The sequence below is a fragment of the Pelophylax lessonae genome (genome assembly GCF_965119305.1).
Source record: "Pelophylax lessonae genome assembly, chromosome: 12".
Classification (NCBI taxonomy): domain Eukaryota; kingdom Metazoa; phylum Chordata; class Amphibia; order Anura; family Ranidae; genus Pelophylax; species Pelophylax lessonae.
Genome location: NC_138779.1, coordinates 79,122,462 through 79,149,048, shown reverse-complemented (window position 1 = coordinate 79,149,048; position 26,587 = coordinate 79,122,462). Strand labels below are relative to the sequence as shown.

The 26,587-nt window shown below is 40.7% G+C and overlaps 1 protein-coding gene across 5 annotated transcripts in view; it reads left to right on the top strand.

Moving 5' to 3' along the window:
* Positions 1-26,587, top strand: part of PLCH2 (phospholipase C eta 2) — a 1,017,756-nt gene that overhangs the window by 867,210 nt on the left and 123,959 nt on the right. Inside the window, exon 13 of one of the 5 annotated variants that reach the window (XM_082273768.1) lies at positions 814-849. The exons of the other annotated variants lie outside the window; for them this stretch is intronic. Within the exon in view, the coding sequence (XP_082129894.1) occupies positions 814-849 (36 nt within the window). The remainder of the gene's footprint in view (positions 1-813; positions 850-26,587) is intronic. 5 annotated transcript variants of the gene reach the window in all.

Here is a 26,587-nt window from a genome sequence, read left to right as displayed (position 1 = left end):
ATGCTCAGAGAAGAAAAAACACACGAAAAGTAGACCAGCACATGACATCACTTCTGCAGTTGGTTGTTGTTGGCCGACAAAATTTGTGTGCAGTCTAGAGCACATTTCAACCAACACAACAACACTGGACAAAAGACGGCCGATCGGTCGGCCAACAATCGGTGCGTGTGTACGAGGCTTAAGGTTCCGTGAAACCCTGGTTGAGAAAGGCTGTTGTAGGTAGTGAACCCAGGTTGACAGTACTTGAAAATCCAATGCATTCTTCATTGTTATCCGTTTGCTGGCTATATAACAAATTTTCTTGGAATTCTAGTTATTGTCAGACGCTAAATAGGCCAATTATATATTCATTGGCTACATTACAACCAGGTGAGCAAAGGCAGCGCCATTATTTCCATCCTCACAAATTTAATTTAAAGATCAATGAGTTGAGTTATTTGCATCTAACCAATGCTTTCATTTTAACGCTTCCATCGCCTGTTATTTCTGCCCTTGGAAGTTGATCGTTCTTCCTGTTCACTTGAATAAGGAGATGGAGAGTCTTTAGAAACCTTTAGTCCATGTAGCATGGATAGCATAAAGCAGTATACCTTTTTACTGTTTAACCTTCTGACCCACCACCTCAAACCACTGTTGTTTATGTATGACCTATATTTAAAAAAAAATCTCTATGGAGTATTGTTTTTTTCCTCGCCAAGCGACAATGCAGATAAGGGTTACAAGCTGTCTTCTCTACTGAAGACCTTGATCTCATAACTATATCAAGTATGAATAATAATCATGTTTTCTAATATTCTATCATTGTTTTTTCAGAAATGTAACTCTGGGCCTGCCGTTGAAAGATCTCTGGTAAGAATTACATTTGTAGTACAGGTTACACCAAACATGAACCCAAACATTCTTATTATGCAGTAACAAAGAATATTATAAATATTGGTACAAGTGCACCATTCAATATGCCTAGATCCAGTGAAAGAAATTCTGACTCATCCAATCCATGTTCTTCAGCCTTGTCTATTTTTAATTGGATTGTTTGTGACCCCAAATGGTTCAGGATTTCTGTAAATGTATTCTAATTATATGCAAGTGCATGTTTCAGTTGTAAAATGTTCAGGCATCTGGAAGCTGAAATCCAGGCTAAACACCGCTAAATATACAGTACATATATCTTTCCTTCCAAAGGTTTTATATTTCTGTCCATTCTAGACCTTAGATTTACAATATGATTGCAAATAGGTGAACACGTTCAGCGCTCTACCCACAACCTATAAACCCCAGTGCTAATTTAGTGTTCTAATAAGATTGATATCAACATATGCAAATACACTTGAAATCTATAAGTGTCCAAATAATACAAAAGGTCAAGCTCAAAAACAGAGTAAATCTAATAAAGTGCTCCAGTATTGCATAAATAGTCTTTTGTTATCCACCAAGGGTCCATGATTTCCCTTAACAAGGTCTTATAACAATGTTCTTTAAACTGACACCTCAGCCCATGTGATCAGAGCAATTCTACAGAACTGACCCCTAAATCAGTAGGTCAAGAAGCACTTTACGCCAAAAAACTTTGACTATCGATCCTCTCCTTTACTCAAACAATTTTCCACATTTCTCAATAGGCAGGTGCAGACTAACGTGATTTCCTCATTACACAAAAACACCTATAGTGTGGTATTGTAACGATTTGTAAAAAAAAGTAAAAGTCCTGTTCAGGCGCACAATGCATTTTCATCCAATTATGGACTTTTTCAAGAGCTCCTTGGAGCTTTTGAAAAAGTTAATAATTTAGATGCTTAAAGCTCGTAAAAAAAAAAAAAAAATCCATATTAGACCATTAGACCAAATAATGTTGAGCAGCCTAATGGCTGACGCCTTTACACCTTTACAAAGAATCATGTGGTAGCTGGGAGGTGGAGGCTCTTTTCAGTGAAGCTGCAATACACAGAGTGGCAAAACTGTCTCAAACATGTCATCTTGTAAACTAATTCACAAAATACAATAGCTTCTGTGAATTGCAGCAAAGAGGAGCGGACATAACCATTCCAGCAGCAATTATGTTCTTGAAGGAGCTGAGACCACAGTGAGTTATCTTCCTGGAGCACAAGTGGGGGGGGGGGGGTTGTCCCCTGAAGGTTTTTTACTTTATTGCATAGAATACATTAAAGGAGTTGTAAAGTCTCATTGTTTTTCACCTAATGCATTCTATGCATTAGGGTGGAAAACCTTTTCTGCTTCAGCTGCCCCCAGAGCCCGAACATTCCAGCTGTAAGCACAAGCCCAGTGGCTCCAGCCGCTGTCTTGGTTCCTCATTGGATAGATTGGTAGAAGCTTTGATCCATGTGTGGCAGTTGTATTCATTCAGATTTCAGTTTACAGGATTCAAATAACTAAGTGAAAAATTCTGATTGGTTGCTGTACGTTTATGCAGGTTATACAATTATTTTTATCATATTAAATAGTTTTTTTGAATAATTTCTATCCAAATGTTCTATTACACAGTTCTTCACAAACTGAGCAATGAAAATCCAATGCATTCTTCATTGTTATCCGTTTGCTGGCTATATAACACTTTTTCTTGGAATTCTAGTTATTGTCGGTCGCTAAATAGGCCAATTATACATTCATTGGCTACATTACAAGAGTAACAGAAAATGCAGAAGAGTGTTTGGCAATTACAGTTAACCCTCAAATATAATGAGACGTGTAGCAGAGGAAGTTTATAGCTAATTTAGCTAATTTGGCTTACAGTGGTAATGGTTCTCTTTGTCTCTTGTCCTTAATCATGATAAATATATTGTGTCTGCCCATATTTTTCATGCCAATTCAGCATGGCCCAAGCTCATGGAGGCTGATTAGAGTGCAACGATATGTGGAGCCCTGTATTGGAGCAGCCCACACACTCTATCTCTGCTCAGCAGCCTCCAAATTACATGGTCATTTGCTGATTAATTAATGGATATGTTAATGAAGCTGAGAAATTATTTCTTCACATTTATGGAAAGTTGAGGAAAAGAGACTGAATAGTTATATTTTGCTCCATTATTTGATTATTATTGTTTGAAGCTGGACACAAAGCGGATATAAAAACACACATTTGATTAAACATTTAACATTATTCATTAAACCATCATTAAATGTACTGTACATTTAAATATAACTAGTAGAGTTGGGCGAGCAGTTCAGGCTGAGCAAAAGTTTGGCCCGAACATCGCCCATTCGGTGAACACTCAAATTTGCAGGGTGTCTGCTTGATGCACAGTGCATTCTAAGCCCTGATTGGGCAAAGCTCTGCCCAATAAGGGCACTGTAAATAGCTGTTTGTTAAGGAGCGGTTTGGGAAGCCAGTCGCGGTCTCTTTAACAATGGCTGAGTCATCAGCTGTCAATGAGCTGACCCAAAGAGCCTGGTATTGATTGGGGGGACCCCCACTCCTTCTTTCTTATTTTTTTCTTATTATTTTTTCTTCTTCTTTCTTTTTTCTTCTTTTGTCTTCTTTTTTCTTCTTCTTTCTTCTTTCTACTTCTTCTTCTTTGTATTGCCAGCAATGGTATTGTATTGTCAGAAATGTAAAATAAATTTTTTTTATTTTATAAATGTCTGTTTTGCTGCAGCAGGTTCTCTACATGGTATAGATGCACCGCTTTACAGGCAGACTAAGGGCACTCCCCAGGCACTATGTTTAAAGACATTTTTCATTTTTGTTGTTTCACCTTAGTCATTATTAAAATCACTGCTCCTGTTAAAATTATCTTTAAAAAAAAATTTGCATTGCTATATGTCCCCCAGGGCAGTACCTGGGCCCTTATACCATTTTTATGGCCAATAACTTGCATATAAGCCTTCAAAATGGGGACTTTGATTTTTTTATGTTCGGGTCCCATAGACTTTATTAGTTTGCCGCACAGGTCCGATTTTTTTTTTTTTTTTACATGTTCTGGAGTTCTGGTGCAAACCGAACAGGGGGTGTTTGTCCCAACTCTAATAACTAATGTAAGTACCTGTTTATACCCACTTCTTGAAAATCCTTGCATAGCAGCACTGGGGGAAGGAGGGTCAGCGTGGCTTATTTTGTTTTCCATAGAGTAGCATACACTGTAATCCTGCTGACAGGAGGAAAGTGCACAGAGATGACCTCAGTCATTCTCCAGTCAGCAGGGAGTGCACCCTTGACCAAGCTTTATTGCTTGACTGCAGTAGAGAAAAGTGAGGTCTTAGACTTAACTCGTCTAGCTGATAGAAAAATATAGTTGTAGACTGTTTGACCTCGTAACTTGCCGCCAAAAAACGTACATGCACGTAACTGTGTTCAAGTGGTTATACTGGGATTATGGCTGCAGTTTTCAGCCATAACCCAGGTATCAAATTTTTCATCCAGCAATCCCCTACCCTATAAAAGTGATCCGAGGGGCTGATTAGCTGCTTGATCACTTTAACAAGCAGCGTAAGGGATCAACCTTCCCCCCCCCCCTTCCCGCCATTCACCATTGTTTGTACTTTTTTTTTTGGTTTTCGGGAGCACCGGGGTCCAATTCAGCGGTTGCGGCAAAAGAAGATAGAGATGACCAGAGACTGAATCATCTTTAATCATCTCTATGGTCTAGGACAACCTTTTTCAACCAGGGTGCACTTTGGAAACCCAGAAAACAGTCTTTTTCCTAAACGTGAGGACTGTTACTGGACACTAATAGGCAGCCTACCTCTTTCCTCCTAAAGTCTGCGACCTGGCTGTATGTATATCCACTCTTACAAAGATGGCCATAGTGTTCAAAGGATTTGCTGGAGCTGTTGAGTCAGTGCCTGAATTTCTTGGCAAAATGCAAAAAATGTATGCTAGAGTGCCCAGATTGTTCAGGAGCCTTAAGAACCTGGTATGGTCAGACACATGATGCTTTTGATTTATAAGGCCATTTTAGCTTCACTGATCTAACCGGTGCATGTTAATGGTGCAGGCAAATGTCACTGAAATAAGTGTCCCCGTTGGAAGATTTACCTCTACCTAATTTTCTTGTGACAACAGTAAAATGCTGATTTCCCTTCACTTTCTGCTGTGATGACATAGGTCACCATGAGACACAGGAGGTGAATTATTCAAGTAGGGAAACACAGCAATAAAAATTCAAATAAATTCTGAGCATAGGTATACCTTGTGTACTGTATATGTGTGTGTGTGCATATATATATATATATATATATATGTGTGTGTGTGTGTGTGTATATATATATATATATATATATATATATATATATATATATATATATATATATATATATATATATTACACACAGTATCTCACAAAAGTGAGTACACCCCTCACATTTTTGTAAATATTTAATTATACCTTTTCATGCGACAACACTGAAGAAATTACACTTTGCTACAATATAATGTAGTGAGTATAACAGTGTAAATTTGCTGTCCCCACAAAATAACTCAACACACAGCCATTAATGTATAAACCGCTGGCAACAAAAGTGAGTACACCCCTGAGTGAATATGTCCAAATTGGGCCCAATTAGCCATTTTCCCTCCCTGGTGTCATGTGACTCGTTAGTGTTACAAGGTCTCAGGTGTGAATGGGGAGCAGGTGTGTTAAATTTGGTGTTATCACTCTCACTCTCATACTAGTCACTAGAAGTTCAACATGGCACCTCATGGCAAAGAACTCCCTGAGAATCTGAAAAAAAGAATTGTTGCTCTTCATAAAGATGGCCTAGGCTAGAAGAAGATTGCTAAGTCCCTGATACTGACCTGCAGCACAGTGGCCAAGACCATACAATGGTTAAACAGGACAGGTGCCACTCAGAATAGGCCTCGCCATGGTCGACCAAGGTAGTTGAGCGCATGTGCTCAGCATCATATCCAGAGGTTGTCTTTGGGGAATAGACATTATGAGTGCTACCAGCATTGCTGCAGAGGTTGAAGGGGTGGGGGGGGGGGGGTCAGTCTGTCAGTGCTCAGACCATACGCCACACACTACATCAAATTGGTCTGCATGGTTGTCTTCCCAGAAGAAAGCCTCTTCTAAAGATGATGCACAAGCAAGCCCGCAAACAGTTTGCTGAAGGCGAGCAGACTAAGGACATGGATTACTGGAACCATGTCCTGCGGTCTAATGAGACCAAGAAAAAATTATTTGGTTGAGATGGTGTCAAGTGTGTGTGTGGCGGCAACCAGGTAAGGACGGAGTACAAAGACAAGTGTGTCTTACCTATAGTCAAGCTTGGTGGTGGGAGTGTCATGGTCCGGCACTGGGGAGCTACAATTTATTGAGGGAAACATGAATGCCAACATGTACTGTGACATACTGAAGCAGAGCATGATCCCCTCCCTTCGGAGACTGAGCTGCAGGGCAGTATTCCAACATAATGACCCCAAACACACCTCCAAGATGACCACTGCCTTGCTAAAGAAGCTCAGAATAAAGGTGCGGACTGGTCAAGCATGCCTCCAGACCTAAACCCTATTGAGCATCTGTGGGGTATCCTCAAACGGAAGGCGGAGAAGCGCAAGGACTCTAACATCCACCAGCTCCATGATGTCATCATGAAGGAGTGGAAGAGGACTCCAGTGGCAACCTGTCAGGCTCTGGTGAACTCCATGCCCAAGAGGTTTAAGGCAGTGCTGGAAAATAATGGTGGCCTTACAAAATATTGACACTTTTGGCCCAACTTGAACATTTCCACTTGGGGGTGTACTCACTTTTGTTGCCAGCAGTTTTGACATTAATGGCTGTGTGTTGAGTAATTTTGAGAGGACAGCAAATTTACACTGTTATACAAACTGTACATTAACTACTTTACATTGTAGCAAAGTGCAATTTCTTCAGTGTTGTCACATAAAAAGATATAATAAAATATTTACAAAAATGTGACTGGTGTACTCACTTTTGTGAGATACTGTATAATATATACTGCTCAAAAAAAATAAAGGAACACTTTTATTCAGAGTATAGCATCAAGTCAATTAAACTACTGGGATATTGATCAGGTCAGTTAAGTAGCAGAGGGGGTTGTTAATCAGTTTCAGCTGCTTTGGGGTTAAAAAAATTAACAGGTACACTAGATGGCCAACAATGAGACAACCTCCAAAACAGAAATAGTTTTACAGGTGTAGGCCACTAACATTTTTTCCCCTACCTATCTTTTCTAACTGTTTTCGAATAGTTTAGCATTTGACTAGGGTCAGTGTCACTACTGGTAGCATGAGGCAATACCTGGACCCTATAGAGGTTGCACAGGCATTCCAAAGCCTCCAGGAGGTGTCATTGCCAGAAGGTTTGTTGTGTCTCCCAGCACAGTCTCAAGAGCATGGAGGAGATTCCAGGAGACAGGCAGTTACTCTAGGAGAGCTGGACAGGGCCATAGAAGGTCCTTAACCCATCCATAAGATTGGTATCGGCTCCTTTGTGTGAGGAGGAACAGGATGAGCACTGCCAGAGTCCTACAAAATTACATTCAGCAGGCCACTAGTGTGAATGTCTCTGACCAAACAATCAAAAACAGACTTCATGAGGGGGGCCTGAGGGTCTGACGTCCTCTAGTGAACCCTCTGCTCACTGCCCGGGGTCAAGGCGCTCGATTGGCATTTGCCATTAAACATCAGAATTGGCAGGTCCACCACTGGCACCCTTTGCTTTTAACAGATGAGAGAAGGTTCACCCTGAGCACGTGACAAATGTGAAATTGTCTGGAGAAGCTGTAGAAAACATTATGCTGCCATAAACATCTTTCAGCGTGCTTGGTTTGGTGGTGGGTCAGTGATGGTCTGAGGAGGCATATCATTGGAGGGACACTCAGACCTCTACAGGCTAGACCAGTGTTTCTAAACTCCGGTCCTCAGGGCACACTAACAGGCCAGGTTTGCAAGAAAACTGAAATCCATCACAGGTGATATCATTTGCTGCTCAGTGATTGCAGTATTCTAGTCTGCATCTCCCCAAGGTAATACTTAAAATCTGGCCTGTTAGTGTGCCTTGAGGACCGGAGTTGAGAAACACTGGGCTAGACAATGGCATCCTGACTGCCATTATGTATCGGGATGAAATCCTTGGACCCATTGTCAGACCCTAAGCTGGTGCAGTGGGTCCTGGGTTCCTCCTGGACTAGTCTGCTACATAATTTTTTCACTTTGATTTTCGGGGTGTCTTTAAATTTAGCCCTCTGTAGGTTAATTAATTTCCATCAAACGATGTGGCATCTTTTCGTACCGAACACATATCAGTATAGCTATCCAGCATATGTTTCCCCATTGAGATCTGATGTGTTTTCAAAGTGTTCCTTTAATTTTTTTGAGCAGTGTGTGTGTATATACAGTGCCTAGCGAAAGTATTCGGCCCCCTGAACTTTTCGACCTTTTGCCACATTTCAGGCTTCAAACATAAAGATATAAAACTGTAATTTTTTTGTGAAGAATCAACAAGAAGTGGGACACAATCATGAAGTGGAACGAAATTTATTGGATATTTCAAACTTTGTTAACAAATAAAAAACTGAAAAATTGGGCGTGCAAATTTATTCAGCCCCTTTACTTTCAGTGCAGCAAACTCTCTCCAGAAATTCAGGGAGGATCTCTGAATGATCCAATGTTGACCTAAATGACTAATGATGATAAATAGAATCCACCTTTGTGTAATCAAGTCTCCGTATAAATGCACCTGCACTGTGATAGTCTCAGAGGTCCGTTTAAAGCGCAGAGAGCATCATGAAGAACAAGGAACACACCAGGCAGGTCCGAGATACTGTTGTGGAGAAGTTTAAAGCCGGATTTGGATACAAAAAGATTTCCCAAGCTTTAAACATCCCAAGGAGCACTGTGCAAGCGATAATATTGAAATGGAAGGAGTATCAGACCACTGCAAATCTACGAAGACCTGGCCGTCCCTCTAAACTTTCAGCTCATACAAGGAGAAGACTGATCAGAGATGCAGCCAAGAGGCCCATGATCACTCTAGATCATAGGTCAGCAACCCGCGGCTCCTTTAAACCTTTGCCGCAGCTCCAGGGCAGATGAGGGGAGGAGGCGCACTGTGCGTCACACAGACGCTGATTGGCGGCCTTCTGGTTGTCATCGGTGCGCATAGCAATGCGCCCCGACACTCCCCCACTGTGGCGCTGTCCTGGCTGTGATTGGTCGAGGCTGGACCAATCATAGAGGACATCCCGGGTGACGTCGCGTGGGGGGCGGTGCGTGCATTAGTCACGCACCTTCCCGAAGTCACCTTCCCGCCCGCCGTCAGAGAGGAGGGCAGCAGCGCGAATGCAGGTCGAGGAAGAAGAAGAAGACGTCCGACCGAGACCCGACTCCCGTCAGCAGCACGCCAGGCACGGTGACGGCAGGTAAGTGAAGTGATGCTTTGAAGGGCGCACGCACGCTGGTCTCTGCATTGAAAGGGGGCATGTACGCTGGTCACTGCTTTGAAAGGGGCATGTACGCTGGTCACTACCATTGAAAGGGGCATTTACGCTGGTCACTACCATTGAAAGGGGCATGTACGCTGGTCACTACCATTGAAAGGGGCATGTACGCTGGTCACTACCATTGAAAGGGGCATGTACGCTGGTCACTACCATTGAAAGGGGCATGTACGCTGGTCACTACCATTGAAAGTGGCATGTACGCTGGTCACCACCATTGAAAGGGGCATGTATGCTGGTCACCACCATTGAAAGGGGCATGTATGCTGGTCACTGCATTGAAAGGGGCATGTATGCTGGTCACTGCTTTGAAAGGGGCATGTACGCTGGTCACTACATTGAAAGGGGGCATATATGCAGTGTTATATTTGTTTTAAATGTCGCAATGGTTTTGCGGCTCCCAGTTTTTTTTTCCCTTCGGAAACGGGTCCAAGTGGCTCTTTTTGTCTTAAAGGTTGCAGACCCCTGCTCTAGATGAACTGCAGAGATCTACAGCTGAGGTGGGAGACTCTGTCCATAGGACAACAATCAGTCGTATACTGCACAAATCTGGCCTTTATGGAAGAGTGGCAAGAAGAAAGCCATTTCTTAAAGATATCCATAAAAAGTGTTGTTTAAAGTTTGCCACAAGCCACCTGGGAGACACACCAAACATGTGGAAGAAGGTGCTCTGGTCAGATGAAACCAAAATCAAACCTTTTGGCAACAATGCAAAACGTTATGTTTGGCATAAAAGCAACAAAGCTCATCACCCTGAACACACCCTCCCCACTGTCAAAATGGTGGTGGCAGCATCATGGTTTGGGCCTGCTTTTCTTCAGCAGGGACAGGGAAGATGGTTAAAATTGATAGGAAGATGGATGGAGCCAAATACAGGACCATTCTGGAAGAAAACCTGATGGAGTCTGCAAAAGACCTGAGACTGGGACGGAGATTTGTCCTCCAACAAGACAATGATCCAAAACATAAAGCAAAATCTACAATGGAATGGTTCACAAATAAACATATCCAGGTGTTCGAATGGCCAAGTCAAAGTCCAGACCTGAATCCAATCGAGAATCTGTGGAAAGAACTCAAAACTGCTGTTCACAAACGCTCTCCATCCAACCTCACTGAGCTCGAGCTGTTTTGCAAGGAGGAATGGGCAAAAATGTCAGTCTCTCGATGTGCAAAACTGATAGAGACATACCCCAAGCGACTTACAGCTGTAATCGCAGCAAAAGATGTTGCTACAAAGTATTAACTTAAGGGGGCTCAATAATTTTGCACGCCCAATTTCTCAGTTTATTTGTTAAAAAAGTTTGAAATATCCAATAAATTTCGTTCCACTTCATGATTGTGTCCCACTTGTTGTTGATTCTTCACAAAAAATTAGTTTTATATCTTTGTTTGAAGCCTAAAATGTGGCAAAAAGTCAAAAAGTTCAAGGGGGCCGAATAATTTCGCAAGGCACTGTATGGGTGCGTGTGTGTGTGTATATATATGTATGTATATATATGTATATGTGTGTGTGTATATATATATATTCATTTTACATGCACTTTAAAAATAATGGCAATTGAAAAGGTTACTGTCTTTTGCACATTGCTATTTATATTATAAGCCTGTATGTGTGGAAAGTCTAAGTTAGTGAAGATGGGAAAAGACTTTTGCATTATTGCAACACTTTTACATTTACATATATTCTCCTGTTGTGCTTTATTTCCAGCCTTTTAGTTTTCCTTTTTCATCAGATCAAATACATAAGTGGCACTCCCGAACACTCCCTGTGTGACCAAATGCTTAGTACCAGGGAACCCAAGGGAGGGTTGTAACACATGGATAATGAAAGTGACATTATTCCTATCTTTTATATATTTTTTTTTCTGACAATATAATAGGATGTGATAAGCACAGTTCTGCATGATTGTCCCACACAGCGAAATTTGGATCCCCGGGTTATCTCCTCTCTCTACCCATTTATGATGGAGAAATTCAGTGTTAGCCATATCAATTTGCACATTCTACTACACCAGATAAGGAAGCTGTACAGTCATGTTCTCTGAGATGTTCTATCCGGTATGTAGTGCCTATGAAGTGCAAAGCATTTTTTCCAGACTAATCTGCGGTCGCATCAGTAAAGGGATCTATAAAATAATAATGCTATAATAAGTGTTATACTGTCGAAGAATACACAGGCCTCCTTTTTTAATGCCATCTTGAAAACAACATCGCTTATGTACAGTTATCCTTTAAATAAATGTTGCTGATTGAAGAGCTATAGTAGAGACTCAGCAGGGGGCGTATTGGACCTTTGCAGGGAGGCCACTGCTTCCTACAGAGAGCAAGGCTCCTTCTCATCAATTTATTGGCTAGGGACAGACTTTTCTACTTAGACTCTGATTTCTAAAGAAAACAAACTAAGACTTTGAGCCTAATTTGTTATGGCATATTTAAACTTTTTATTTAACCCTTTTTTGCTACTGGTTTAGAGTGGTATTAAACCCAAAAGCAAACATTTATTATATTGCAGCTTACCAATTCTTAGATGTGCTGGCTACATTTTTCTTTTCTAGGCCTTCTTTCCCTTATTTTCACCTAGTGATCTGGCTAGTAATTCTGTTACAAATACCACAATAAAGAATAAACAGATGATGCAAAGCAGTAACACTCCATTCACACTACCGCGGCACGACTTGTGCACGATTTCAGGGGGCGACCAGTGAAGTCACGTGCAGCACGACTTTGGCGCGACTTGCACGGACTTCACATAATGGAAGTCAATGCAAGTCGCCTCCAGGTCGCCCCGAAGTGGTACAGGACCCTTTTTCTAAGTCAGAGCGACTATTAGAACGGCTCCTGTACTACACTATGGGAGCGTGAGGGCCGCGACTTGTCAGGCTGACAAGTCGCGGTCCAAGTCACGGTAGTGTGAATGGGGTCTTAGAGTTGGTCAGAAAAATCCATAGAGGCCTTGTAAGAAGACCAGTAGTTTATGGTGCTCACAAAAAATGTGATACTGAATGAAGAAACCTTCACCTTTAAACCACATAGACGGCCTCTTACTATAAAGATTTGACCACCCGGGAAAGGGACAGTCAAAAAGCGCAGTTATGCGCTAACTTCAGGAATATACCATCTACCAACTTCTCCCATTTGTGTCCTACTTCTCAGACTTGAAGGTTAATCTGACCCAGTGGTCAACAGTACTCCCAATAGATGATAATAAGAGAAGAAAACCATCTCAATACGAGAGTTACACAAAATCAATAAAAACATGTAAAGCCCCTCTGCCCCAATGTACATGCAAATATGAACATAAACTTGCTAGTCTGGTGTGCCTTCAACCAAAAATGACAATTGGACACACTAGATTCTGTGCAATACTTCTAGGGCCAGCATTCATATCACTAAACTGATGACCTGTAGCTTTTTAAAGCATCGCCTATGAACAACTTTGGGTACCATAGTTTGTCACCATTTACTAGTATGCGCAGTTTTAAGACATGACATTTTTGAATCTATTTTGTGCACATATCTATTTGCTCAAAACAACCCCATCTTTTATACTTTAAAAATTTGTAAACTATATTGTGCACTAAAATTAACTTTTTAGTGTAAAGATTTGCAAAAAAAATGCAAAAACTCAAAGGGTTGAACCAAAAGTTCAGTTGGGCTTTACCATCAAATGTCCCATCATTTTTTACTCTGAGATGAAAACAGAAAGCTAAATGTTAATATCACTTCAGCTTCTGTACCTAATATGTTATAAGAGCAGAAACAGGTTGTAAAAACGTTTAGGGCCCATTCACACTTTGACATTCTTTTGCAATACATTTTAAATGGGATACCAATGCAGAAAAACAGATCAAATAATGGACATGCAGCATTTTTCCATTGCAGCACCCCAAGCACAGTAGTGAAAGATGGTATGAGTCTATCAAATGGAATGTTATTGCATTGTGCAAACGCATATAACATTAGCATTAGAGAATTGCGGTTCGCCCGGCGGTCGGTTCGCGGCAAATTTTGCTTGTTCGCAAATTCGCAAAAAGTAGACTTTGCCGATGATCGCGAATATGTCCGCGCCGCCATTTTCTTTTTCATTCAGAAAAACTTTGACCCATGACACAGCCGTCAGGTGGAACGGGACAGCCAATTGAAACACTCCAGCACATGGACAGTCCCCCTACCCTATAAATAGACCCGATCTGGCGGCCATTTCACACTCTGCTTTCTGCCAGTGTAGGGAGAGGTCTGCTGTGCTCATCAGGGAGAGTTTGCTAGACACATATAGCGCTGTGAAGATCCACAAAAGCCCTTTTCAGGGCTGGTATTTCGGTATAGGTCTAGTATCTTTTGAGCTTAGGGTGAGGTATCCTGTGGTTGCTGTAGGGGCAGTTAGAGATCGGCTGCAGTCACACAGAAATCGCTTTGTCAATGTCCACAAAAGTCATTTAAAATGCTCCAATGTCATTTTGGGGTCTATTGCAGTCTCTTTACTATAGGGCCAGGTATCCTGTGGTTGCTGTAGGGGCAGTTAGAGATCATTTTTGTCAGTTCAAACCATGTGAGCTAATTTTTGCAGCCTATACAGGCCGACACTTGGCCACCTAATGTACCTTCAGCCACAGAATACTACGTTCTTAGCTGTCAGGTAAACACATGTAAACGCATGTGGGTTAATTTTTGGGGCCTGCAATGGCCGAACCATACTTCTTTATCCTGTGAATGCCTAATTTTTCAGACTGGAAATGAAAAACAATGGGTCTGTAAAGGTTCCGCCAAATTGTGGAATGGATGCGGACCCATTTTACAGATGTGTGAATGGACCCTATATGTATTAGACAATGTATTTACCGGCTGCTGTCAGTTCTGGCTGATTTATGAAAAAAAAAAAAATTTTGCTGTAAAAAACAAAAAAAAAAAATTTAGGGCAACTTTTTCAATTGCAATACTTCTGTTATAACATTGTCCATGTGCTGGGACTATTTGTGCACAGCTAGTACTTCTTTTGAGGCTGCAAATATGACTTAAATGTTTTTAAAGTTCGCCTCCCATTAAAGTCAATGGGGCCCGCCGCGAACTCGCGGTTCGCAGACTTTTTAGAAAATTTGCGGCTGGCGTTCGCGAACTGCCCCGGCCGATGTTCGTCCATCACTAGTTAGCATACATTGCAGTATCCCACAAATAAACACACCACACTGCATCACAAGAGTGTGTTTCAACCCTTTTCATGTGCCCTAATGGGAGAAAGAAGTGCTGAGCTGCCAATCATTATGCTGACCCAAACAGGCAGACTGCAGAAAGATGCTATGTACTTTTCACATTTTTGCTTTAGAGGTCAGAGAATACGGTAAGAGAATACACATTAAGAGGCCTTTATCAAAAGTGGAGCAGCCATAATCTGGAGCAGCTGTGCATGGCAACCAATCCGCTTCTATTTTTGGCTTGTTCTGTAATGGTTTGAAAATGAAAGATAGAAGCTGATTGGTGGCCATGCACATCTCTAGAAATAGATGTATACATGGGATTATTACAAAACACATCTATTGGTAAAATATATCCCTAGGGGCCAGCATCCTAATTAATAAGCTATAACGCAAAACCCAACATACAGTATGTGGGACTTTAGGCATGCTCCCCAAGTTTACTTAAGGATAATGGAAACTATTGAAAAACAGTAAAAACTTTGTGCTTTTACTGTACAAAAATATGAAAGATTTCAAAACCTATAAAATATATATCGAGCAGGACCTTATGATTTCCAGTGATATATACAGTAAAAATATCTGACATCAATATCTAACTCTGCATTTCAAAGCGATTTTGCTTCTTCAGGACTGAAACATATGCTGTTCAATAGCAATTGATAACAAAGACCCATGTTATATATAAGATCAGCTATCAAAATCCACTCATCCAATGGTTGATCAAGCAGCCATCCCCCCTACCCCTCCTTCCTCCCCGCCCCCCCGGCCTGAGTGGTGGCACTAAAAAACAAGGAGTACAATGGTACTACCCTCCATATAAAAAAAAATCCAAATCCCATAAAGGAAGATGTCACATACCCACAACTGGTCTATATACCATGAAACACTCTTCCCAGCCTAAAAATATACTTCAATAAGGCTAATATTAGTAAATATGCTAGAGGCCCTTTCTGATACTATGGCCCAGGCCCCAGAGATTGTGTGCCCAAATGGACGCCCGCCATGCACATCTTTTCCAGATTCTGAATGCTCCAGTTTTCATAAATGATCCAATTGTTTTCTTAAAAATTTATATGTACACAGTATTATACATACATACATATATATATATCTCATATATTGCTATATTTTAAATGGACATCTATATATGCTTACCTACCAACTTTTTACATTTTCCGAAGCTTTTCAAGGAAATTGGCCAAATATACCGAAGAAATCCCTTTTTGTGCTAGACTCAAGATAAAAATGGCAAAGTACTTAAAGGATTTCCTGCAAGATTCAGGTAGCAGACTTGGGAGGACTGAAATGATTATGATGTAGGGCGCTGTCCTACATAATGTTTCTCAGCCAATGTAGATTTCTTTGAAAATAGAAGAAAAAGTGAATTATTTAAAACAAGAATTTACAGTCAATGCAAATCCAATCACCCAAATCGTATATATTCTTTAGCATACTAATATGATTCAAAGTTCTTTTCAATTAAAAAAAAAAAAAACTAATTTAAAGTATTACCTGCTATTAAGACATTTTTTGTTATAGGGTGACAACAATCTGTCCCTGTTATCAACTTGTACTCTTTCATTGTCACCCTGTCACATGCTTTCCTAATGGAGACCCCAAGCAGTTGTTCGAAAACACATTGCACGGGCATGGCCCACTGTCCACTGTTGGCACTGTCAGTAAAACCATCCTGAGAAAAGCCACGCAACCATTGCTAGAATACATGTAGATTACTAATGGCAGCAAAGAGATGCAGTGTATGTAAAAAAAGGAACTTATTCAGGTAAGAGTTTACATATAGTTTAAACTAGTATGTTGTATGCTGCTTGTTTTTATTATATACCCCTAGGTAGCTTCAAGTTCAGATTTACCATTTTGCAACTTGTGTATCTAAGCTTGCAGATGTGACCTCATCCCTGATGATATCTTCACGCGTCCTACAAATTTACTCTAAGGAGGTTTAGCATTGTAAATGAGCTGAAAATGAGATGCATTGCCCACGGCATTTTTGCTACCTTATGGCTTCATTCCAAATGGTTCAAAATGAAATCTGGATGAATCTGCAGGTAGATCTCCACTTGCTATAATGAGGAAGGAGTAATTTAATGACTTGTATATCGACCATCCACTTATATGAGAAATGGAGATCTAATCAGGTTTTGCCCAGTGAGGAAGATGTTAAGGCAGAGCATCGGCATGTACTAGTAAAGTTGCTTGGGTTTGAGTCTTGTATTCTTGCCATTTAATTGCTATCAGGCTCTAGAGAGATTATCACATTATACTGTGCTCTTAATAATTCAGCTTGTTGGTGTTCTGTCCAGCTGGAGGAATATTGGGCACATAGCCCACCACTAAATTACCCACATCGACTGGAACATCAGGTTCACACAGCAGTTATCAGGATGCTTCTGCAGAATAGCACATCACTGAAGTGCATCAAACCCTGCATCTGGAAAATAAAATCCAGGGGGAACATGCTCTATAGACACAGAAAAATAAAATATCCATTAAAACTGATCATCATGCAGATGTAGAAAAAAAAAAAAAAGGTTTCTTTATTCCGTTTATCAAACTTGTTAAAAAATTGTTTAGTCAAAAATTCTTTCTTCCAAAATAAGCACATTGGACAGTACATATATTCAATGGGGAAGTGTCTCGTGCTGCTGGTTCTTCATCTCATCATACTACTTCCATACTTCCATAGAGCGCTTTTCACTGGTGGAAGCTATAGTATGGCTTCTATGAATGGAGGAAAGGGGCAGAAAGGGTGGACATCGACAGTGTGCATACCCATGAAAGGTCACTTAGCACTATTAACCCTCTAGGGACCAGGGGATCACAACTGCAGGGGTATGGGGGGAAGGAAGGGTGGTACTTAAAGAGAAGGGTCCCTTGTGCTGCTACACAAAGCACCAGTTTAAGTACTGTCCCATGTGCTGTATTTTTTATTATTTTAAACTTAGGCTTTAAAAACATGTATCTGCTTTGTAAAGTCCTGCTAGTATAATGCACTGCTACAGTGGGTACGGAAAGTATTCAGACCCCCTTAAATTTTTCACTCTTTGTTATATTGCAGCCATTTGCTAAAATCATTTAGGTTCATTCTTCTTCCTCATGAATGTACACATAGCACCCCATACTGACAGAAAAACACAGAATTGTTGACATTGTTGCAGATTTATTAAAAAAGAAAAACTGAAATATCACATGGTCCTAAGTATTCAGACCCTTTGCTGTGACACTCATATATTTAACTCAGGTGCTTTCCATTTCTTCTGATCATCCTTGAGATGGTTCTACACCTTCATTTGAGTCCAGCTGTGTTTGATTATACCGATTGGACTTGATTAGGAAAGCCACACACCTGTCTATATAAGACCTTCCAGATCACAATGCATGTCAGAGCAAATGAGAATCATGAGGTCAAAGGAACTGCCTGAAGAGCTCAGAGACAGAATTGTGGCAAGGCACAGATCTGGCCAAGGTTACAAAAATATTTCTGCTGCACTTAAGGTTCCTAAGAGCACAGTGGCCTCCATAATCCTCAAATGGAAGACGTTTGGGACGACCAGAACCCTTCCTAGAGCTGGCCGTCCGGCCAAACTGAGCTATCGGGGGAGAAGAGCCTTGGTGAGAGAGGTAAAGAAGAACCCAAAGATCACTGTGGCTGAGCTCCAGAGATGCAGTCAGGAGATGGGAGAAAGTTGTAGAAAGTCAACCATCACTGCAGCCCTCCACCAGTCGGGGCTTTATGGCAGAGTGGCCCAACGGAAGCCTCTCCTCAGTGTAAGACACATGAAAGCCCGCATGGAGTTTGCTAAAAAACACATGAAGGACTCCAAGATGGTGAGAAATAAGATTCTCTGGTCTGATGAGACCAACATAGATCTTTTTGGCCTTAATTCTAAGCGGTATGTGTGGAGAAAACCAGGCACTGCTCATCACCTGTCCAATACAGTCCCAACAGTGAAGCATGGTGGTGGCAGCATCATGCTGTGGGGGTGTTTTTCAGCTGCAGGGACAGGACGACTGGTTGCAATCGAGGGAAAGATGAATGCGGCCAAGTACAGGGATATGCTGGACAAAAACCTTCTCCAGAGTGCTCTGGACCTCAGACTGGGCCGAAGGTTTACCTTCCAGCAAGACAATGACCCTAAGCACACAGCTAAAATAACGAAGGAGTGGCTTCACAACAACTCCGTGACTGTTCTTGAATGGCCCAGCCAGAGCCCTGACTTAAACCCAATTGAGCATCTCTGGAGAGACCTAAAAATGGCTGTCCACCAACGTTTACCATCCAACCTGACAGAACTGGAGAGGATCTGCAAGGAGAAATGGCAGAGGATCCCCAAATCCAGGTGTGAAAGACTTGTTGCATCTTTCCCAAAAAGACTCCTGGCTGTATTAGATCAAAAGGGGGCTTCTACTAAATACTGAGCAAAGGGTCTGAATACTTAGGACCATGTGATATTTCAGTTTTTCTTTTTTAATAAATCTGCAACAATGTCAACAATTCTGTGTTTTTCTGTCAGTATGGGGTGCTATGTGTACATTCATGAGGAAGAAGAATGAACCTAAATGATTTTAGCAAATGGCTGCAATATAACAAAGAGTGAAAAATTTAAGGGGGTCTGAATACTTTCCGTACCCACTGTATATTGCATTGTCACAAATTTCAGATATAAGTTTAAACTTCGATTGTGGAAATAGTTCTTTACTGTTATGTGTTTAACCTTAGATTGTGGAAATTATGCTTTACTGTTAGAGCAGTCTACAACTTCAAACAAACTTTTAGATGTCTTTCTTAGGAAACAGAATATAACGGCCTATGGGGAACGTTAGAGACTTAAATCACACACACACACAAACACATATAGGTTGAGTTAGATGGACCCCAGTCTTTTTTCAAGCCAGCTATGAATCATTTGTGAACAATATTGAAAACTATCTGTGCAGTATATAGTGAAAATACAAATCAACACGTGAGAAATGGTAAAGTTAGCGTCGTCCCAAAAAATAAATAAATAAATAAGTCTTTTTAGGTGGTGATCAATAAATGTGGATAATGAAAATAAATAAATAATTCAATAAATAGTCTTTTCTTTTTTTGTCTAAAAACGTTTATTGAAAGTGTTTCGGTACAAAATATACAATGCATAATAAAACATCCATACATCCTATATATAGTTTTGTAATATAAATATGAAAATATAAATCCAAAAAAATAAAAAAAATAAAGGTTCTCTTCCTCTTTTTAGAAAAACCAACAGTAATATCAGTAATAGCAAGATACTTAAGTATATCAATGTCAATAGGACTCAGAAATGAACAAACGGTATATTGAGGTAAAGGTTAATGCTAACATACAGTATTAGGGATTGACTGGAGGTGCATCAATTTGTGAAGCTTTGTACGTGAGCCAAGGGTTCCACTTAAGGTCATATATGTGTTTGGTGTTAGAAATGGAGTATAAAGTCTTTTCAAGTGGTGATCAAGTGCAAAGTGCTTCGTGCTCAATAAACAGAGGTTCGTGACTTTCGCGACGTGGATTCCTCTTTTCCAGTGGCTTGTGGTAAAATTGAATGACTTACCAGAATTATTGGGTCCTATGTGTTGTATAGCACTAAGACCTACAGAGCTTGAAGGCTGTCCAGGCCCAAATGGAAATCCCCTTTATGGATAATCCTGGTGGGATGCAGGTTGGGACCCTCCTTACCCGATCTCGGTCCTCAGGATATGGGGTTATAAAAGGAAGGCTCCAGATAGTATAGTATCGTTTAAAAAGTTTATTAATCAAACAGTTATGAAATTAGGAGCAAAGAAAAACTCCAAAATTCCAAATTGCAGGCAAAAACGCTATCAGGCACTTCCTGGCAGAGTGGCGAGCGGAGTGTTCCGGCTTGCGTTCCACGTAGTGTGTAGTTTTGTATCCAGTGAAGGTGTAATCTGCTAGTTTGGTCTGCTCAGTATGTTCAGCTGCTTTCAGTCTGGCTATAGCTTTCTCTGTATCCAGGAGACTCAAGTCTCGCCACTCTGCCAGGAAGTGCCTGATAGCGTTTTTGCCTGCAATTTGGAGTTTTGGAGTTTTTCTTTGCTCCTATTTTTATAACTGTTTGATTAATAAACTTTTTAAACGATACTATACTATCTGGAGCCTTTCTTTTATAACCCCATATCCTGAGGACCGAGATCGGGTAAGGAGGGACCCAACCTGCATCCCACCAGGATTATCCATAAAGGGGATTTCCAATTGGGCCTGGACGGCCTCCAAGCACTGTAGGTCTTAGTGCTATACAGCACATAGGACCCAATAATTCAGGTAAGTCATTCAATTTTACCACAAGCCACTGGAAAAGAGGAATCCACGTCATGAAAGTCACGAACCTCTGTTTATTGAGCACAAAGCACTTTGCACTTGATCACCACTTGAAAAGACTTTATTTATTGAATATTTATTTATTTATTTTCATTATCCACATTTATTGATCACCACCTGAAAAGACTTACTTATTTATTTATTTATTTATTTATTTATTGGGACGACACGAACTTTACCATTTCTCATGTGTTCAGTTGATTTGTATTTTCACTATATACTGCACAGATAGTTTTCAATATTGTTCACAATTGATTTATTGAGGCAAGCGCTGTATATAGCCTAGGCTATTTTCTTGTCACTTACTTTTAACCTTACAGCTGCTGCCATACAATATTTATTATTTTATATTTACATATTTAATTTATTTATTTAACACAAATCACACATACTTATTTTAGTAAAACCGTTTTTCCTAGGCGCGGGGAGATGCACTATTTAGCATAGTGTCATCTTTCTTTTAACTATGAAACTATGTTGTAGGTGGGAAATGTGGTCCACCCGGAATTCCTACAAGGAGGTGACCGTTTTGACAAAAGTAGCTCCCTGGTCTCTGCCCTTGGGTTTGCCCTGTTAAGAAAGTGGTGGTGTGCAAGCAGATAGCAAAGAGCTAAATGGATAGACAAAAGCATAGCTCAACAACAGCCTAACCTCAGGACAGGAAGCCAAGGCTTGGGTCAAGACCAGATACAGCTAGGTAACATATTCTGCAAAAAAGACCAGGGAGGTATTTAGAACAGCAGAAATTGTTCAGTCACTCTTGGTACAATAAACAGAATTGAAATAATTACATGTTGACTTCATAAGCACCTTGGAGCCTGCCTGAGCTGCATTTTCATTACTGTGCATCTGTAAAGTATTCCCAGTGCTTCACTTTTTCCATGTTTTGTTATTTTACAGCTTTATTCCAAACTGGATTAAATGTATTATTTTCTTCAAAATTCTTTAAACAATACCCCATAATGACAACATGAAATAAGTTTGAAATCTTTGAAAATGTATTAAAACTAAAAAACGAAAACAATCACACGTACATAAGTAATTGCAGCCTTTGAGAAATACTTTGTTGAAGCACCTTTGGCACCAATTACACCTCTTTTTGAGTATGATGCTACATGCTTGGCACACCTATCTTTGGGCAGTTTCTCCCACTCTTCTTTGCAGGACCTCTCAAGCTCCATCAGGTTGGATGGGGAGTGTCAGTGCACAGCCATTTTCAGATCTCTCTAGAAGTGTTCAGTCAGGTTCAAGTCTGGGTTCTGGCTGGGCCACTCAAGAACATTTCCAGAGTTGTCCCGTAGCCACTCCTTTGTTATCTTGGCTGTATGCTGAGGGTCGTTGTCCTGTTGGAAGATAAACCATCATCCCAGTCTGAGATCCAGAGCACTCTGGAGCAGGTTTTCATTAAGGATGTCTCCTGCGGGTTGCTGCATTCATCTTTCCCTCGATCCTGACTAGTTTCCCAGTTCCTATCGCTGAAAAAAAAAATCCCCACAGTGTGGTGATGCCACCACTGGACCATTCTTCACTGTAGGAATTGTATTGGCCAAGTGATGAGCAGTGCCTGGTTTTCTCCAGACATGAGGCTTGCTATTCAGACCAAAGAGTTTAATCTTTGCTTCATAAGACCAGAGAATTTTGTTTCTCGTGGTCTGAGATTCCATCAGGTGCCTTTTGGTAAACTCCAGGTGGGCTGTGATGAGGAGTGGCTTCCGTCTGGCCACTCTTCTATACAGGCCTGATTGGTGGAGTGCTGTAGAGATGGTTGTTCTGAAAGGTTCTTCTCCTCTCCACAGAGAAATGCTGGAGCTCCGTCAGAGTGACCATCGGGTTCTTGGTCAACCCCCTGACTAAACCCCTTCTCCCCTGATCGTTCAGTTTGGCCCTGATGGCCCACTCAAGGAAGAGTCCTGGTAGTTCCAAACTTCTTCCATATACAGGTGACGGAGGCCACTGCGCTCATTGGGACCTTCAATGCTGCAGACATTTTTCTTTACCCTTCCCCAGATCTGTGCCTCGATACAATCCAGTCTTGGAGGTCTACAATACCTTGGACTTCATGGCTTGTTTTGTGCTCTGACATGCACAGTTAACTGTGGGACCTTATATTTCGACAGGTGTGTGCCTTTCCAAATCATGTCCAATCAACTGAATTTACCACAGGTGAACTTCAATTAAGTTGTAGAAACATCCCAAGGAAGATCAGTAGAAACAGGATGCACCTGAGCTTAATTTTTAGTGTCATGGCAAAGACTGTGAATACTTATGTATATATGATTTGTTTTTTAATTTTGAAAATTTCAAACAAACGACTTTTATGTTGTCCTTATGGGGTAATGTTTGTAGAATTCTGAGGAAAATAATGAATTTAATATAGTATGGAATAATGCTGTAACATAACAAAATGTGGAAAAAGTGAAGTTCTGTGTATACTTTCCGGATGCACTGTATCAGCCAGTAGATGGGGCAGCTTGCGTAGAAACACAGAACCCAGTGCAAAGACAATGGGGCCAGCTAGCAAAGTTCCTGAAAAAGAAAAAGTTCCTGTTCCTGAAATTTGAGTTTATACATTGCAAACAAATCAGGCTGTTTTACAGTGGGAAATGCTACCCAATATAATTTTAGACACTGGAGCTTGACTGAGTGGTTTTAGGTGGTTTTCAGGAGTCAAGAACATAAGGTCTTTAGCAGTTTGGTGATGCTCATCTATAGTGAAACACAGTACTGGCTGAGCTGAATTTCAAATATTTTTCCTGGTAAAGATATACTATGTTAACGTTTAATTGTGATCAGTAGACAGCTGTATACAATACCCAATAGCAATGAGTTTATTTGCTCCAGTAGAGCAAAACAGATAATTCAAAAGCCAGTGCAGACATCACTCAGCAAAATAAATCCTGTTATCTTTATATTAGCTCACTGCTCTTATTAATACAGCATGACAAAATAGCGGCATTTCAATTTAGGCAGCACTCCCTCCGTACTAGACTCAATCTAGAGCTCTGCTCTTCCCACACAATAAAAAGTTGGTGCATAATTATACAAAACAGCTGGGTTGGCGATATAAAGAGAGATAAAGCCGAAACAGATGCTTGTGATTTAATGAAAAGCCGGACCAAAGATTTTACCGTTCACAGTCTGAAGTACAAACTGTCTAATTGAAGCTTGGGAACCAGTGCACATTTTAATCTTAGAGTCAGAAGTAAGCCATGCTACAGAGAAGATTTTCATTAATTCCCAAATTAGCTTTCTGAAGGTAAAATTCCAACACTTTTGTCCTATTACCAATCAATGGGCATCACAAAGGGAAGGTTTTAAAGCACAGGCTTGCTTAAAGGGTAACTCCACTTTCGTGGGGAAAAAAAAAATAGCAAATAAAGAAAAAACAATATAGCGTATACAATTACAACACAAATCTTGGATGTTATTAAAAATGACCCTTCCTTTTCAATCTGCATCCATTGTAATTTTCTGAAAATCCAATGCAATATGGCTACCTGGAGCTGTTCTGTACACAGAATGTACTGACCACACCCCAGAAACATAATTTCCTGCTTGTGTGATTGGCTCACTGATTTTTCTAGAAGTCTGCCTAAGCTACAAGTCAGATTTCAGGCACCCCCTGCACCAAAAATGTCATTTTTGGTGAGATGCTTCCAATAGAAACACGTCTAAAGGGATGCAGACCCTGCAACTTTCTTCATCAGGACTCTGCAGCTGATTGATTATTATAAAACTCATAAAACTCAGCACAGAGGAACAAACATGGATTACTTCAGAATAACAAAAGGTAGGAATCTGCAACAAAGTTTGTTAAAATCCTTGTAATGAACAGAGATCACCCAGAGGGGAATGTATTTTTTTTTTTTTTTTTTGTTTACAAAAGCGGAGTTACGCTTTAAAGATATTGTGATAGATGGCAAAGTGAGTGTACAAAGTTAATCCTGGAGGCACTGTAATTTTATAAAATAAAACATTTAGCAAACATTCTCTGCAGGTGAATCTTCTCGGTCCATGTTTTTTATAACATAAATGACCATAATTAATTCTCTTCTAGACATTGTTTTATGATAATCACATTCTTTGCTTTATGCCCTTGTGCCTGGCGGCTAGTTCACATTTTCAGAAAATGACCTAACACTAGACCTCATCCCCACTGTACTTACCACCTCATTTGTCAGGACTCCCGCATCTAGCGCCAGATTTAGACCTTCGGGGCCCTGGGGAACTTCAGTTTTACCCCCCCCCCCCCCCCCATGCACAGAGTTTGTTTGCATTCTCAATTACACCTTTTTAAAATGCATCATTCTGAGGTCATGCGTGCACACATATGCAGTCATATCTCTTTGTGTCGTTTGCTTGAGCTGCCAAAATATGTTTTTAAAATAGACCCAATATACCAAACCAGAGTAAAAACTTTTTCAGATTATGGCCAGACAGTAAAATATTACTTCCCAAGATACATTTAATTACGGAAAGTAATCTATATTTTATTATACTTCAAAATGTATTTTAGTTTTGTAGATTATTTTTTATATATATATATATATATATATATATATATATATATATATATATATATATAGTGGGTACGGAAAGTATTCAGACCCCCTTAAATTTTTCACTCTTTGTTATATTGCAGCCATTTGCTAAAATCATTTAAGTTAATTCTTCTTCCTCATGAATGTACACATAGCACCCCATACTGACAGAAAAACACAGAATTGTTGACATTGTTGCAGATTTATTAAAAAAGAAAAACTGAAATATCACATGGTCCTAAGTATTCAGACCCTTTGCTCAGCATTTAGTAGAAGCCCCCTTTTGATCTAATACAGCCAGGAGTCTTTTTGGGAAAGATGCAACAAGTCTTTCACACCTGGATTTGGGGATCCTCTGCCATTCCTCCTTGCAGATCCTCTCCAGTTCTGTCAGGTTGGATGGTAAACGTTGGTGGACAGCCATTTTTAGGTCTCTCCAGAGATGCTCAATTGGGTTTAAGTCAGGGCTCTGGCTGGGCCATTCAAGAACAGTCACGGAGTTGTTGTGAAGCCACTCCTTCGTTATTTTAGCTGTGTGCTTAGGGTCATTGTCTTGTTGGAAGGTAAACCTTCGGCCCAGTCTGAGGTCCAGAGCACTCTGGAGAAGATTTTTGTCCAGGATATCCCTGTACTTGGCCGCATTCATCTTTCCCTCGATTGCAACCAGTCGTCCTGTCCCTGCAGCTGAAAAACACCCCCACAGCATGATGCTGCCACCACCATGCTTCACTATTGGGACTGTATTGGACAGGTGATGAGCAGTGCCTGGTTTTCTCCACACATACCGCTTAGAATTAAGGCCAAAAAGTTCTATTTTGGTCTCATCAGACCAGAGAATCTTATTTCTCACCATCTTGGAGTCCTTCAGGTGTTTTTTAGCAAACTCCATGCGGGCTTTCATGTGTCTTACACTGAGGAGAGGCTTCCGTCGGGCCACTCTGCCATAAAGCCCCGACTGGTGGAGGGCTGCAGTGATGGTTGACTTTCTACAACTTTCTCCCATCTCTTGACTGCATCTCTGGTGCTCAGCCACAGTGATCTTTGGGTTCTTCTTTACCTCTCTC